We start from the raw sequence: 15,430 nt of genomic DNA, 5'->3' as shown, positions 1-15,430 counted from the left end.
AGTGGGCATGGCCTTCCATGAAGAAATTAAGTTCCTGCAACTCTCTCTCTCTCTGTTCCTTTTCAAAAGCAGAATAAACTCGAGGCAAATTGAACATGCTTACGGCAGCTTTAACTTGAACTTTTTGTCACTGCACACGTGGGTTTATGGCAGATATTAGTGCTGCTGTGGGAGACTCTGGGAAACTGTGGGTTGTGCCAGAGACTTATTGCTATTGATTCATTTTTCATCCTGAAATTATGCAACCAACATCTATATGGATGCACACATCAGGATGCATATTGTTTTTTGCTCAGTTATATGTAATAATGTGGATACTTCTGTCCATTATAGATTTGTCTCTGAATGGGGCAGATGCATGTCTGTGCATGATTCCTGTTCATTCTATGATGTCGCAGATGTTTTTATTATTTTGAATGTAACCATACTCTATTTTTCCAACAACCACGTCAGTGAGGTGATCCCCTTCCAGAGTTGACAGGCATGCAGAGAGCATATATATGGCATTATTGGGTATGCTACCCAGTAGCAGCGTTTGTACAAATTTACATTTCAGTCAGCTAATTTCTTTTACAACACCAATAGACTTTTGCTTATGGGTTTCCATAGATTCCAAGGCCAGAAGGGACCACTGTGACCATCTAGTCTGACCTCCTGTTTAACACAGGCTATAGAACTTGCCCAAAATAACTCCTAGAGCATATTGTTTAGGGGGAAAAAATCCAATATTGATTTACAAATTGTCAGTGACGGAAAATCCACTGCAACAACTGGTAAATTGTTCCAGTGGTTAATTACTCTCACTGTCAAAAATGTACATCTTATTTCCAATCTGAATTTATCTAGCTTCATGTTATACCTTTCTATGCTTGATTATAGAACCCATTATTAATTTTTTTCACCAGGTAGATACTTATAGACTGTTATCAAGTCACCCCTTAACCTTCTCTTTGATAATCTAAATAGATTGATCTCTCTGAGTCTATCACTATAAAGCATATTTTTAATCGTTCTCATGGCTCTTCTTTGGACCCTCTCCAATTCATCAACATCCTTCTTGAATTGTGGGCATCGCAACTGGACACAGTATTGCAGCAGCAGTCACACCAGTGCCAAATACAGAGCTGTAAAATAACATCTTTACTCCTATTTGAGAGTCCCCTGTTTATGCATCCCAAGATCGCATTAGCTCTTTTGGCCACAGCATCACACTATGACTCCCAAACCTTTTTCAGAGTCACTGCTTCCCCAGATAGAGTCCTCTATCCTGTAAGTGTGACCTACATTCTTTGTTCTTAGATGTATACATTTACATTCAGCTGTATTAAAATGCATATTGTTTTGTGTCGTTTACCAAGCGATCCAGATCTCTCTGAATCAGTGACTGGTCCTCTTCATTACCTACCACTCCCCCAATTTGTGTCAGCTTCAAACTTTATCTGTGATTATTTTGTTTTCTTCCAGGTCATTGATAAAAATATTAAATGCTATAGAGCCAAGAACTGATTACTGTAGCATCCCACTGGAAACGCACTTACTCAGTGACAACTCCCTGTTTACAATTATGTTTTGAGACCTATCAGTTAGCCAATCTTTAATCCATTTAATGGGTGCCATGTTAATTTTATATCATCCTAGTTTTTAATCAAAATGTGTGGTACCAAGTCAAACACCTTAGAGAAGGCTAAATGTATATTGCGTCAACACTATTATCTTTGTCGACCAAACCTGTAATCGCATTTAAAAAAAAAAAACTAGTTAGTTTGACAGGATCTGTTTTCCATAAATCCATGTTGATTTGCGTTAATTACATTACCTTCCTTTAATTCTTGATTAATCAAGTACTGTATCAGCCTCTCCATTTTCTTTCCCAGGATCGATGTAAGGCTGACAATTGTCTAATTACCCAGGTCTCCCCGTTTACCCTTTGAAAAAATTGGCACAAGATTAGCTTTCTTCCAGTTATGTGATATGCTCTGTAGTAGTGTATACTTGAGGTGTCGGGTCCTGGGTCACAGTTTACAATTCCATCTCATCATTTTTATTAGGGCTGTCAATCGCAATTAATGCCTGTGATTGAGTAAAAAGAAAATTAACATGTTAATCGCTTACCTCTGGGCGTGGAGGGAGGTATCGGCGGCAGCCCCAGGGTGTAGCTTTGCAGGTGGCTGAAGGCCGGAGCCCTGTGTCTCGAGGGAGGCTGAAGCCCAGAGCCCCCAGCATCAAGCCTATATTTGAAAATATAGAAAACCTCCAAAAATATTCAAATAAATGGTGTTCTATCATTGTTTAACAGTGGGATTAAAACTGCAATTAATTGCAATTTATTTTTTTAATTGCTTGACAGCTCTAATTTTTGTTGTTTTAAGCCCAATCTGAAACATTCCTTTTACCATACATTTTTGTAATGATTTCTTACCCTCAGTGTTGTCTAACTTTACTTTCATAAACATTCTTGTATTCTTATTACTAATAGATAAAATGCTTTAACTGAAACTGTCAGATTGAACTTCTGAACTGGTTCACATTCACAACTGATATTTACAGAACAGTCTAATGCAGCTGAAGGCTAAAGTACCTGTGGCTATGGGATGTTGATTTTTTTAAATCTAGGACATGGTCTGAATAAGCAATATGTGTTTCAAGATTAAGTTCAATACTTTTTAAAATTGACTGTGACCTTTACCTGTGGACTCCAAATTTTAGTTTTCAGTGGAAAGAGAAAATTGCATCCAATTTTTAAACGGCATTGGGGTGAGAACTGCATTGCAATTATCAGTAAACTGGATTGTTAAAATCACTGGGTCAAATCCAATCTCTTTTAAACTCTATTGAACTACGTGGTTGACTGAGTCTGTGGGTTTGATTAATGTCCCTTTTCTGTGGCTACAGTAGAGTGACAATACCTGGGGAACCCCTAGAAAGTAGGGTGGGAAGCATAGTGGGACTCTGTAGTCCTTTGTTCATCATGGACCTAAGCTCAGCAGGGGAGGTTTGGTGAACAGTTCAGAAAAGTGAACGTGACCACTGTGTCCATCAACTACAATGATCACTAGCAACCCTCCCCCTCCTCCCCCCGATCAACAAAAACAAAAATCATTTTGGGGTGGATACCGCAGGCTATGGCTGCTTGCAGGACAAGAAGCTGTGGACAAGCTGCACTGATACCCTATATCTGGATTGTAGAGGAGGATTTCCTTAACCTGTCTGTAAAGGCTTTTTTACTAAGGATTTATATTGAGAGTGTCAACCTATGAAAATAGCACCATCTCCCCAAAAATGTCTGTTATAGTGCTGGTTAAGCGTGTCAGGTCCGACTGTGGTGAACTAGACTCTTGAGGTAAAAATCGGAACAAAATGTGTCACCCAGAGCTCTCCAGGTTCTGCGTCTATTGTTTCTTCACTACGTTTGTTTCTCTGGCATGGATGTGCATGTGTGTGTAAACCTTAAGAAACCAGTTTGCTTTTCTGATAGAGATGATCTGATTAAAGCCTCCACCACATGTCCAAATACGTGTTTTCTTTCTAGATAGAAGAAATAAATGCCCTCCTCCACCTCAGCCTCCCAATGCCAATATACTCACAGATTTAAGAACATATCATAATGGAGCCAAAGTACATTTGGCATGTCAGCTTAATTTTACAATGAGAGGATCAGAAGAAATCCAGTGTGAGAATGGAAAATGGACTTCACCCCCAAGTTGCATTGGTTAGTAGTTGCTTTACAAATGTTTGGAGCTGAAGTAAAACCCCAGTTCAAAACATGTCTTAATCTTCATGTCTGTGTCTCAGTTTCCCCATCTTTAAAATTGGGGTGATGATATTTACCTCCCTTGTAAAGTACTTTGATGCCTATGCGTGAGAAGTGTTATGTAAGAACTAGGTATTGATAATTTTGGGACAAGATGAGGGAAGAGCCAGGATCTGAAGATGGATTTAAATCTGAATCCAGATTTTATGTCTGATCCCCACTGGTCCCAACTGCTCCACCAGATCCGTGATTTATTAGCCAGCTGGACAGTCTATAAGGCCAATCTTTTTTTTTTCTTGGGCATTTGGACGTGGTGTCTGGTGGGAAGGAAATAGTTTGTAAATATGAATAATTTGAGAGAGATGTTTCCAATTTTTTTGCTGTAGTTTTAGAAGCCAAAGAAAAAATACCATGTGATCAGCCACCTCCTATTGAGAAGGGTACAGCAATAACTGAGGACAAGATGTATTACACAGGAGACACTATTAGATACAATTGTGATCATGGCTACAGGATAAATGGATCAAGTGAAATAACCTGTAAAATGGGAAAATGGACATCACCTCCTAAATGTATTGGTAAGTATTCTGCTTGCAGTGTTATAATTCCTCATCCCTGGGAGGTGCTCTGATACTACGGAGATTGTTGATAGAACAACCTGGATGGATAGATTAATGGTCATTATTACTTGTCATTAATCACAATAAATTGTATACTGTATTTGCAGTTATTTTTCAGTTAATTACTGGTGCTGGCACTTGTATTTAAATATTTTATAGCTGTTTTCTTGACCGTGCTGCTTAAATATTTTGAAATATTCAAACTATGAGGCTTCATGAGTTGCTTTTTTGCTTAATGGCTTCTATGATATCATAGACTCATAGAAATGTAGGACTGGAAGGGACCTCAATAGGTCATCTAGTCCAGTCCCTTGTACTAAGTACTGTCTAAACTTTCAGTGACTGAGATTGCACAACCTCCATAGGTAATTTGTTCCATTGCTTACAGTTCCTTACAGTTAGGAAGTTTTTTCCTAATGTCTAACCTAAATATCTCTTGCTGCAATTTAAGACCATTATTACTTGGCCTGTCCTCAGTAGTTAAGGAGAACAGTTCATCACCCTCATCTTTATAACAATGTTTTTTAGGTACTTGAAGACTGTTATCAGGTGCCCCCTCAATCTTCTCTTCTCCAGACTAAACAAACCCAATATTTTCAATCTTTCCTCATAGTTCATGTTTTCTAGACCTTTAACCTTTTTGTTGCTCTTCTCTGGACATTCTTCAATTTGTTCATCTCTTTGCTGAAGTGTCCTGCTCAGAACTGAACATGGTATTCCAATTGAGGTCTTATCAGTGCTGAGTAGAGTGGAAGAATTGTTTCCCATGTCTTGCTTACCACACTCCTGCTAATATACCCCAGAATGATGTTGCTTTATTTGAAACAGTATTACAGTGTTGACTCATAATTAGTTTGTGATCCACTATAACCCCCAGATCATTTTGTATTTGTACAATTGCTTATTCCTTCCTAAGTGTATACTTTGCATTTGTCCTTATTGAATTTCATTCGATTTATTTAAAATCATTTCTCCAGTTTTCAAGTTCATTTTGAATTCTAATCCTGCCCTCCCAAGGGCTTGCAACCCCTTCCAGATTGGTATCATCCACAAACTTTATAAGTGTATTCTCTATGTCATTATCCAAATTATTTATGTGGGAAATAAATAGAACTGGACCTTACTCGATACGCCCTTCCAAGTTGATTGTGAACTATTGATAACTACTCTATCCTGGGAACTTGTGAACTCCTACCCACCTCCAACAGATATAGCTTGGAATCACCTACTGTGGAATACACATGAGCAATCACTCGAAGAAGAAAAGACAGTTACCTTTTCCGTAACTGGTGTTCTTCAAGATGTGTTGCTCATGTCTATTCCATATCCCGCCCTCCTTCCCTTCTGTCGGAGTTGTCTGGCAAGAAGGAACTGAGGGTGGGGGAAGTGTGCCACTCCCCTTATACCGCGCTAGGCAGACGCCACTCCAGGGGTTGTGGGGCCCTCCCCCCCTACGGGTACTGCTAGGGGAAAACTTCCAGCACCAGTGCAAGCAAGCACACCTACTGTGGAATAGACATGAGCAACACAACTTGAAGAACACCAATTATGGAAAAGGTAACTGTCTTTTCCTTCTTACTGCCTGTGATGGTTGTTGGATCTGTGGTGGCTTGCTTAGCAAGTTCTCCTTGTTTTCCCTAACCGTCTTCCAGAGATGGGGAACTCCTCACATCGATCTCTTCACTACTCAAAGCAACAGGAAGTGCCAGTGGTTCTGCTTCTTCCAGAACCACAGCCAAGGCTCCATCGCGGACGCTTTCCTCCTGTCACGATCAGACCATCTGCTGTACTTGTTCCCATTTCTGCTCGTACACAAAGTCCTGCTCAAGATCTGCAGGGACAAGGTGGTGGTCATAGTAGTAGAGCCGCTGTGGCCACGCCAGCACTGGTACACCACACTCATGGAGCTATCGATGGATGCTCTAATCACATTGCCGCTGTTCCCAGACCTGATCACCCAGGACCACCGATGCTATCGTCACCCAGACCTCCAGTCTCTCAACCTCACGGCCTGGAAGCTTCATGGCTAAAGCCCATGGAGCTCATGTGCTCACAGCCAGTCAGGGAAGTTCTGCTCAGTAGCAGGACGCCATCTACTAGGCCACCTATCTGGCAAAGTGGAAGAGGTTTGCGATCTGGTGCTCCCAGGGCTGCACTTCACTGTTGCAGGTCCCCATCAAGGGCCTAGAGCATCTATATCCACACGTTCGGCAGCTGATCCCTACATGGAACCTCAACCTGGCTCCTTTGAAACTGATGGGGACCTCCCTTTGAACTGTTGGAAAATTGCTTACTCCTGTATCTTTCATGGAAGGTCACCTTTCTAATTGCCATTACTTCGGCAAGGAGAGTCTTGGAGCTCAAGGCCCTCACTTATGACCCTCCATACACAGTCTTCTTCAAAGACAAGGTGCAGCTCAGAACTCGCTCAGCTTTCCTTCCAAAGGTCATGTCCCAGTTTCACTCCAACCAGGACATTTTATATCCTATATTTATCCCAAACCTCATGCGACCAGCCAGGAGCAGATGCTCCACTCTCTGGATGTTTGACAGGTGCTTGCCTTTTATATCGAATGCACGAGGCTGTTCCAAAAGTTGAACCAGCTATTTGTGGTGGTGGCAGACCGTATGAAAGGTCTCCTGGTCTCATTGTAGAGGACCTCACCGTGGATTATCTCCTGCATCCCTATCTGCTATGAATTAGCCAACATTCCGGCCCCGGCTCTCACGGCTCACTCCACAAGAGCACAGGCCTCATCGACGGCATTCCTGGCCCAGGTGCTGATTCAAGAGATCTTCAGGGCAATGATGTTGTCCTCAGCACACACTTTCGCCGCTCACTACGCCATCACTCAGTACGCTAGTGATGATGAAACCTTTGGCAGAGCAGTGCTCTAGTCTGTCGTACCATAGCTCTGACCCCACTGCATAGGTAGGGCTTGGGAGTCACCTAACTGGAATTGATATGAGCAAGCACTCAATGAAGAAAAAATGGTTACTCACCTTCTCGTAACTGTTCTTCAAGATGTGTTGCTCATATCCTTTCCAGACCCGCCCGCCCGCCTTCCCCTCTGTCGCAGTAACCGGCAAGAAGGAACTGAGGCAGGGTCATATATTGAGCGCCTTGCTTGTGGTACAAATCAGCCGGAGACCTCTTACTTTGCAAAACCCAGTGTTCTTTTATTTCCCTGTGTTCGTTCCCACCACCATCTATATACAACTCTATACAATTCAATAGGAGTTAGGTAGTCACGCGTTCCTGTTGCTAGCTAGCTAGCTCCTCACTCCTTACTCCTCCTGTTCTACCCCTCTCCCTTCCTTCCTGCCAGCTTTATAGGCCTTCTTCCCACCAGGCTCACAGGTGATTACTCTTAGTCTCCTTTAATGAGCCACACCCTGCCAGCTCCCCTTGATGGGAGCTGCGCTAGCAGGTTCTGAGCTAACAGGGGCTGGTTCAGTGCCTCTCAGGCCAGCACCCTGTTACAGTCATCAAGGCGCCACTCCAGGGGGCTCCACAGCTGACCTGACGGGTGCTGTTAGGGGAAAAACTTTGACAACTGTGCACACTGTGCACACACACCTAACTGGAATGGATATGAGCAACAGTTACAAGAAAGTGAGTAACTGCTTTTTCATAGTTTGACCTAGTTTCCACTTCTTATATCACTCTTGAATTTTAGGTCTTGACAATATCTTGGTTAAGTCAGGGTGGTCTCCTACCATACTCTTGTGCCCTTAATAATGTTTCTTTTAAAAAACTGCCAACTCTCCTGATCTGTTTTCACTTAGACTTGCTTCCCACAGCATCTTATCTACCAATTCTCTGTTTGCTAAAGCCTTTTTGTCTTTATTCTGCCATTTCCCTCCTACCGTTTCTTAGAATCATGAACTTTAATCGTTTCATGATAGAGTTCATATCTTTTCATCTCTTTATTTTTTCAAGCAGCCAGAAATGTGCACCTCAGAAAACAAGTAAAGACACTCCCGTCCCAGACAAACATACAATCTAAATTCAGCATGACCCAAGAAGTGAGAGTCAAAAACAAAGAGGATTTGGATGGGGGAATGGTACAGGTAGGATAAGTATGGCAATGAGACTGCATGGTGACTCAGTAAGGCATTTACATGTGTTGGTGCTTCTGTTCCTTTTTGTAACCCTTTAAAAAAAAGAAAGAAAGAAAGAAAGAAAGAAATAGCAGCTAAATTGTTGGAAGAAGTTGCAATTTTGTTTGTTACCCCAATCTACATTTATTCTGTAGTTTTAATTTCCTTCTCAGAAATCTAGTTACATTGATTCAGGTACTATCATTTGAGAGAATTGTTGTGTACAGATACAGATTATAGCTATGGTTCTTCTCTTAGAAACACGGGAAACCTGCCCCTCTCCACCTGCAATTAAAAGTGGTGCTAGTTTTGGACCATTATTGACAAACTACACAACAGGTTCCTCAGTAAAATACAGATGCCATCGGTATCACATATTGGAGGGTCCTGAAACTGTTCATTGTGTACAAGGAAAGTGGACAGCTCAGCCAACTTGTTTAGGTAAGTCTTGGTGAAAAACTAGATGTATTATTATATTATTCATGATTGATAAGACCCTGGAAAAAAAACAACCCATATAGCTCTATGGGAAATGCTGTGGTCTCAGTTAAATTCCAGGTGGATAATGCCTGCAACACACAAACTGCTACCACTATGATATCTTTCTTTGTAGACTTGCTGAGACAAGTACTTGATGGCTGAAAGAATGAATCCTTCTCTCACCTCTTGAATTTTTGCCTAGTGGTCAGTTTTGAGGCATAGTGGTGGGGCAGTTTGCATGGTCATTTCCCAGGCTGTAGCTTTTCTCTGGATAATCAGAGACTTTATTCTCCTGTGCTGTTTCTCAACACCTTTCATGAGAACTAAATTTGCAGGAAAAAATTAGTATACATACAGAGAGGGTAATAATGGTAGAGCAGATCCTTAGTAGTAACCAGTTTTTCTTTAAAATGTCATTATTAGAAAACTCTTATAGTAAAGCACAAACAGACAGGGTGCTGGAACAATTTGAATAGTGGGGGTGCTGAGAACCATTGAACCAAACTGTAAACCCTGTATATAATGGAAACCACTTCAAGTCAGGGGGTACTGCAACACCCCCCGCATCCCTAGTTCCAGCACCTATGCAAATAGAAGACCAATACAATTATATTTACTTATTTAATGTAATAAAATGTGCATATCTATCAATTTAAAAACAACCAAAATAAAACTGACCTAAAGTAACAACAATTTAACTCAAAAGAAAACCAAGAAAAAGCAAACACTCCAAACAATTAAAAAATACTACCCTCTCAAATCAATTCCTCAGTCAGACATCTAAGTAAAAAAGTTAAATTTGCCATGTGTTGGCTATCCTTGTCCTGGAATGGCTGACAAAATCTAGCATCTGTAGTACTGCTGTTAGTTCCAGTAGATGGCTCTTTTCTCCTTAAAAAGATTTTCCCAGTTATGGTAACTAAGTAGGATTAATGTTCTTATCTCTGTCAACAGCAGAAGTGAGTTATTTACCATCAGTAAACACAGCCTGAGGTACCACATGCATCATTGGTACTGATTAGCTTGATTTCCAGGAATTACAGGAATTAGCCTGATTTCCCGTAAAGTTTGTGTCAAAAGGAGTTTGTCCCCTGTGATCGGGCAGTTTACATTCCCCAACTTACCTTTAATTTTACCTATTGTAATTGTGATTTATGGTGAGTAAAGCTCTAAAGAAGTTGTAGCATTTCATATAAAGTTCAAATCAGTTTGCAGGATCATTGAATTATAAACCTTTTTTGGCTAAGAACTTTTAGATTTGGGAATTGTTACGAAATATTTGTATAAACATAGATGTTTGTCTTCTAGAACCATGCACTCTTAATGTGGATGATGTGAGCAATAATAACATAGAGATGAAATGGAGACTGGAAGGAGAGTTATTTTTCCTGCATGGTGAAACGATAGATTTTGTATGTAAACAGGGATACTATTTGTCATCCTCCAGCAGGCAGTCTCAGCTAACAGTACAGTGTACCCATGGAAAAATCATATATCCAACATGCATTATGAAAGGTAAAACAATAGCTGTTTTTGCAATCCTCTTATAACTCACCAAGGTCAGACACACTGAGATAGCTTTGCTTGAAAAGTAAAGGCATAGACTCTGCTATTAATAGCAATAGAAGTTTGAGGTCAAATTGTCCTTTCCATAGTGAAGATGTATTTTAAAATTATATGAACACAGCAGAATAAAACATTTTCCTTGTGGGGAGGGGGAGAGGGTACCTGCAGAAGGGGGATGAGACTTTCTAAACACTTGTAGCCCAAGGATTTGCTGGGAATCCCAGCTCCAGAATGTAAGTGCATACAAAGTAAGAAGTTCTTGTAGACGAATTTAAATGGGTGCCAGATTTTGCTCTTAGACACACTGTACGTCTTTGTTAAAGTTTTTGACACTAATTTATTTTATGTAGATCCCAAAGAAAAATGTGGCTCCCCCCCTATTATTAAGAATGGAGATGTTATTGACCCACGGCTGACAGAATATGAGAGTGATTCTTCAGTTGAATATACTTGTTTTGATCATCATTTTTTGCAAGGGTCCAATAGAGTCTATTGTTCCAACGGACAATGGACTACCCCACCAGATTGCATAGGTATGTAAGATGTACTTTTGTTTAAAAAAAAAAATGACTAGCTCAATAAAAGTTGATTCAACTTTTGTTTCAGGTTTTTAATATTAATTTCCATTATTCAAATTAAGTTCTCAATCTGAGCAATTTTGGTAGATCTGAAGCCTCTGGACTTCGGTACATCTGGGCAAATCTGCAGTTCTTTTTATCCTGTTTTCCTAAGCCTATAAGAATTGGAATATGTATGCAACATCCAGAAGTACTATCATCTGATGTTTAGAAGGGAGTAGAAAGGAGGAAGGTGTTTGTATCTAATTTTAATATACTAGCTATAGCCAAATAATGCAGTTTCATATATTAATATTAACCTGTATATTAAGTTATAAAGGAGATTAACTATGTATCTTTTTTGTGTTAAGAACCATGCATTTTATCGAAGGACGTAATGGACAAAAATAACTTAATACTGAGATGGAGTTTTGATGACAAATCTTATTTTTTCCATGGGGAATACATTGAATTTCTATGTAAAGAGAATCATTATGGAGCACCATCAACTTCAGTGTTTGATTTTAGAATACAGTGTAGCAGAGGACAGCTGACATATCCGAGATGTGTTGAGAGAGGAAGGTAAGGCTAAGGCAGTATTTAATTTGAAATTTGTACATGCATATGTATAACATTTTAATTTCCATGTATGGGCTACCATTTCCAAGATGATTAACCAGCACTAACATTGATTCTCAACCAAACTATAGTTCTGATATATTTGCATGGGGCTAATATATTTATGTGCATTTCATATATGGCTTCTATGAGTCATGATGTTCTGTGGTTGGTCCTTTTTTGGGGGTTGGTGAGGGAGCAATAGAAGTAGTTGTTGTAGAATCTCTGAAAATAATCAAATGTCTTCCTGTGTGAAGTGAGTTGAAACTGTTTGGTCTAGTGGTTAGAACCAAAGGCCTGAACCAGAAAGATGTTAACTGTAGTTTTCTGATGGCTGAATCAAAAGTATTCTATGGCAGGAGTACATATACTAGATAAGTGGCACCGGTCTGGCTTGAAATTTATGGTGAAATTATAAAATCACAGTCGCCATTGGAACCCACAGGGAGCAAACAAAGGAGAAGTTCTTTTTTGAATGATTGCTCATGTGCATTCCACAATTGGTGTGCGTGCTCGCCACGTGCACCAGTGCTGGAAGTTTTTCCCCTAGCAGTACCCCTATGGGAGCACCACTAGTGACCTCTGGAGTGGTGCCTCTATGGCGCGGTATAAGGGGTGCTGCCTGCTCCCCCTACCCTCAGTTCCTTCTTGCCGCCAGTTTAGTGCACCCAGGTTGGGGCATGCCACATGTCCTGGGCTTTAAGTTGTGCGATACTTGCAGGTGACCAATGCCAGTGAGTGATCCGCATACAGACTGTTTATGCTGTCTGGGGGAAACCCATCTCAGCGATCGCTGCAAGATTTGCAAATCCTTCAAGCCTTGGACCAAGAAGGAAAGGGATATTTGGCTCTGAGCCATTCTGATGGAATCGACGTTGACCCCGACTCCGGTGTGCACTCCGAATTGTCATCGAGTACCACGATGTCGGTACGCAGTGACCCTTCAGTACCTTCCACCAGTTGGCACCGCTCCCCATCCATGGGGCATGCCAAAAAGGCTAAGAAGAGGTCTTCTCTGCCGAGACACCGGAGCAAGACTGGGGGAGAGACTAGACCCAGGTTGGGCAGTTCTTGATCTCTGTTGACCTCCAGGCCTACGACTCAGGTTGAGTGGAGCAGCCCGGCCCACTCAGCGCTGACCTCCCTGGATGTCTGGGTGCCCTCGACGCCAGAAGCCCTGCAGGTGGCCTGGGACGTTGTGTCTCTGCCGGTACCAGGGGCACCGCCACTGTTGGTTCCTTAGTCCAGAGGCAAGCCGCTGCTTGGATCTCCGCAGTGACCTCCTGGTTGGTCTAGGGAATGTTCGTGGTCTAGGAAATGTTCCTGATGCCGTTTGCCGCTCAGTGACCGCCCCGTATGCAGTCTGTGCCATTCCCCGTCAACCCCAACCAGGTTGTCTGGCTGGGTTCCAAGTGGCAGGGGTTCCAGGCACCGCTCCGCCTCGAGGGACCACAGACCTCGCAAGGGGAGTGTGCCCCATTGAGACGGGGACAGACGGCACTGTAGGTCCTCGTCTCCGAGAGGCTACCGTAGCCTGTCGTGCTACAGGCATCGACACCATTCCCGTTCTTTGTCTCGCTCCAGTATCCCGCCACGGCAACGCTCCCAAAGTCCCAGGCATCGATCACCGGCACCAGGACTCCTTGGATGGCACCATGATACCAATGGGCCCTGTGGCCCCTGGTGCAGCCCCCAGTGGTGGCTCGCTTAGTGGCTGGAGCCTCGGCGAGACCCTCAGCCTCCCTCTCTCAGCCTCCCAGAAAGGAGTTGGTGTGGCGTTCATCTCTGGTTCCGTGCCTGGAGGGCGAGGGTCCACTAGGAACTGTTGAAAAGGGTGGCATCGAGCCTCAATCTTCAAGCCGAGGAGGTGGAGGAGCCCTTGGACTTCCTCTTCAATGTCCTCTCGGCCTCTGCACCGGGCAGGGTGGCCCTCCCACTCCATGAAGGGGTGGCAAAAATTTCAAATGCCTTGTGTCAAACCCCGGCTTCCTTGCCCCCCATCTCTAAGAGGGCAGAATGCAAGTACTTTGTGCCCGCCAAGGGGCATGAATACATCCACCCTGCCACCAACTCCCTGGTGGTCGAGTCTGTCAACCACAGGGAGAGGCAGGGCCAACCAGCCCCTACTCTGAAAAATATAGACTCAAAGGGTCTGGACTCATCTGGGAGAAAGGTTTATTCATCCTCGAGTTTCCAGTTAAGGGTGGCAAATCATCAGGCCCTCCTGGGGTGGTCTGAGTTCAATTTGTGGCTCTCTCTGCCCAAATTCGAGGACTCCCTCCAGGAGCGTGACAAGAAGGAGTTCAAGGCTCTGGTGGAGGAGGGTACAGTGGCTGCCAGGGTGATCCTGCAGGCAGCGTCAGATGCCACGGATATGGCTGCAAGGTCTATGGCCTACGCGGTGTCCATGAGGACGGTGTCATGGCTCCTGCTGTCAGGGCTGTCCAGCGAGGCACAGAACTCCTTACAGGACCTTCCGTTCAACGGCAAGGCCCTGTTTGAGGAACAGACGGACGTGTAATTGCACGGCCTGAAAGGTTCCCGCACTATGCTTAAGACACTGGGCCTCTATGTCCTGGGTCTGGCCAGGACCAAGTTTAAGCCTCAGTAGGCTCCCACCCAGGCCACCCATTCTAAATATGATCCCCCTTGTAAAAAGTCATGGGAATATAAGAAACACCCACAGAGGCAGTCCTGGTCTGTCCCCTAGCCTGGGCCTTCCAACGGCAAACAGGCGGGGAAATGTCAGTTTTGACGGGACGCCTGGGGGCGACTTACTAGTTCGTACCAGGGATCCACCCGCAATAAAGCTTCCCTTCTCTAACCGGTTGTGTGCTTTTCTCCTGGAGTGGTTGCGGCTGATCTTGGACCGTTGGGTCCTCAACACCGTCTCCTGGGGCTACACCCTCCAGTTTACCTCTGCCCCGCCCAACTATCCTCCATCCCCATCACTCCTGGGGGATCCCTCTCACGAGGCCCTGCTCGAGCAGGAGGTGGGGCAGCTCCTTGGCCTAGGAGCGGTGGAAGTGGTGCCAGCGGAGTTCAGATGCAAGGGGTACTACTCCTGCGGTTTCCTTATCCCGAAGGCCAAAGCGGGGGCTCAGGCACATCCTGGACTTGCGAGGCCTGAACCAGTACATGGTAAAGTTCAAGTTTCGCATGGTCTCCCTGGCTTCCATCATGCCCTCCCTGGATCCCGGGGACTGGTATGCTGCCCTTGATCTGCAGAACGCATACTTCAACCTTCATATATTTGAGGGGCACAGGCATTTCATCCGTTTCACGGTGGAGCAGGAACACTACCAATTTACGGTCCTTCCGTTTGGCCTGCCACTGCTCCCAGGGTATTCACAAAGTGCATATCTGTGGTGGCGGCCTACCTCAGAAGTTGTGGGGTTCAGATCTTCCCCTATCTCAACGACTGGCTGATCAAGGGCAGCTCCAGGTTGCAGGTGCGGGATCACGTGGCACTCCTCCTGTCCACGTGCACCACCTGGGCCTGTTGGTAAACGACACCAAATCCACGTTAGTCCCGGTGCAGTGCATAGAGTTTATCAGGGCAATCCTGGACATGACGTTGGCTAGGGCCTCCCTCCCTCCCACCGGACAGATTTGAGACCCTGAAAGGGCTCATCGACATAGTCACAAGGTTCCCCGTGACTATAGCCAGAGCGTTCCTCCAGCTCCTGGGTCACATGTTGGCGTGCACATTTGTGGTTCACCATGCCAGGCTC

At 43.8% G+C, this 15,430-nt stretch overlaps 1 protein-coding gene across 1 annotated transcript in view; it reads left to right on the top strand.

Annotated features, from left to right (window-relative positions):
* LOC128841953 (coagulation factor XIII B chain-like) overlaps positions 1-15,430 on the top strand; it is a 39,917-nt gene that overhangs the window by 19,872 nt on the left and 4,615 nt on the right. Inside the window, exons 6-11 of the mRNA XM_054037506.1 lie at positions 3,530-3,709; positions 4,138-4,329; positions 8,734-8,916; positions 10,264-10,470; positions 10,872-11,054; positions 11,450-11,660. Coding sequence (XP_053893481.1) covers positions 3,530-3,709; positions 4,138-4,329; positions 8,734-8,916; positions 10,264-10,470; positions 10,872-11,054; positions 11,450-11,660 — 1,156 coding nt within the window. The remainder of the gene's footprint in view (positions 1-3,529; positions 3,710-4,137; positions 4,330-8,733; positions 8,917-10,263; positions 10,471-10,871; positions 11,055-11,449; positions 11,661-15,430) is intronic.

Source organism: Malaclemys terrapin, chromosome 8, assembly GCF_027887155.1.
Source record: "Malaclemys terrapin pileata isolate rMalTer1 chromosome 8, rMalTer1.hap1, whole genome shotgun sequence".
NCBI classification, from domain to species: Eukaryota; Metazoa; Chordata; order Testudines; family Emydidae; genus Malaclemys; species Malaclemys terrapin.
This window is presented reverse-complemented; position numbering and strand designations above follow the sequence as displayed.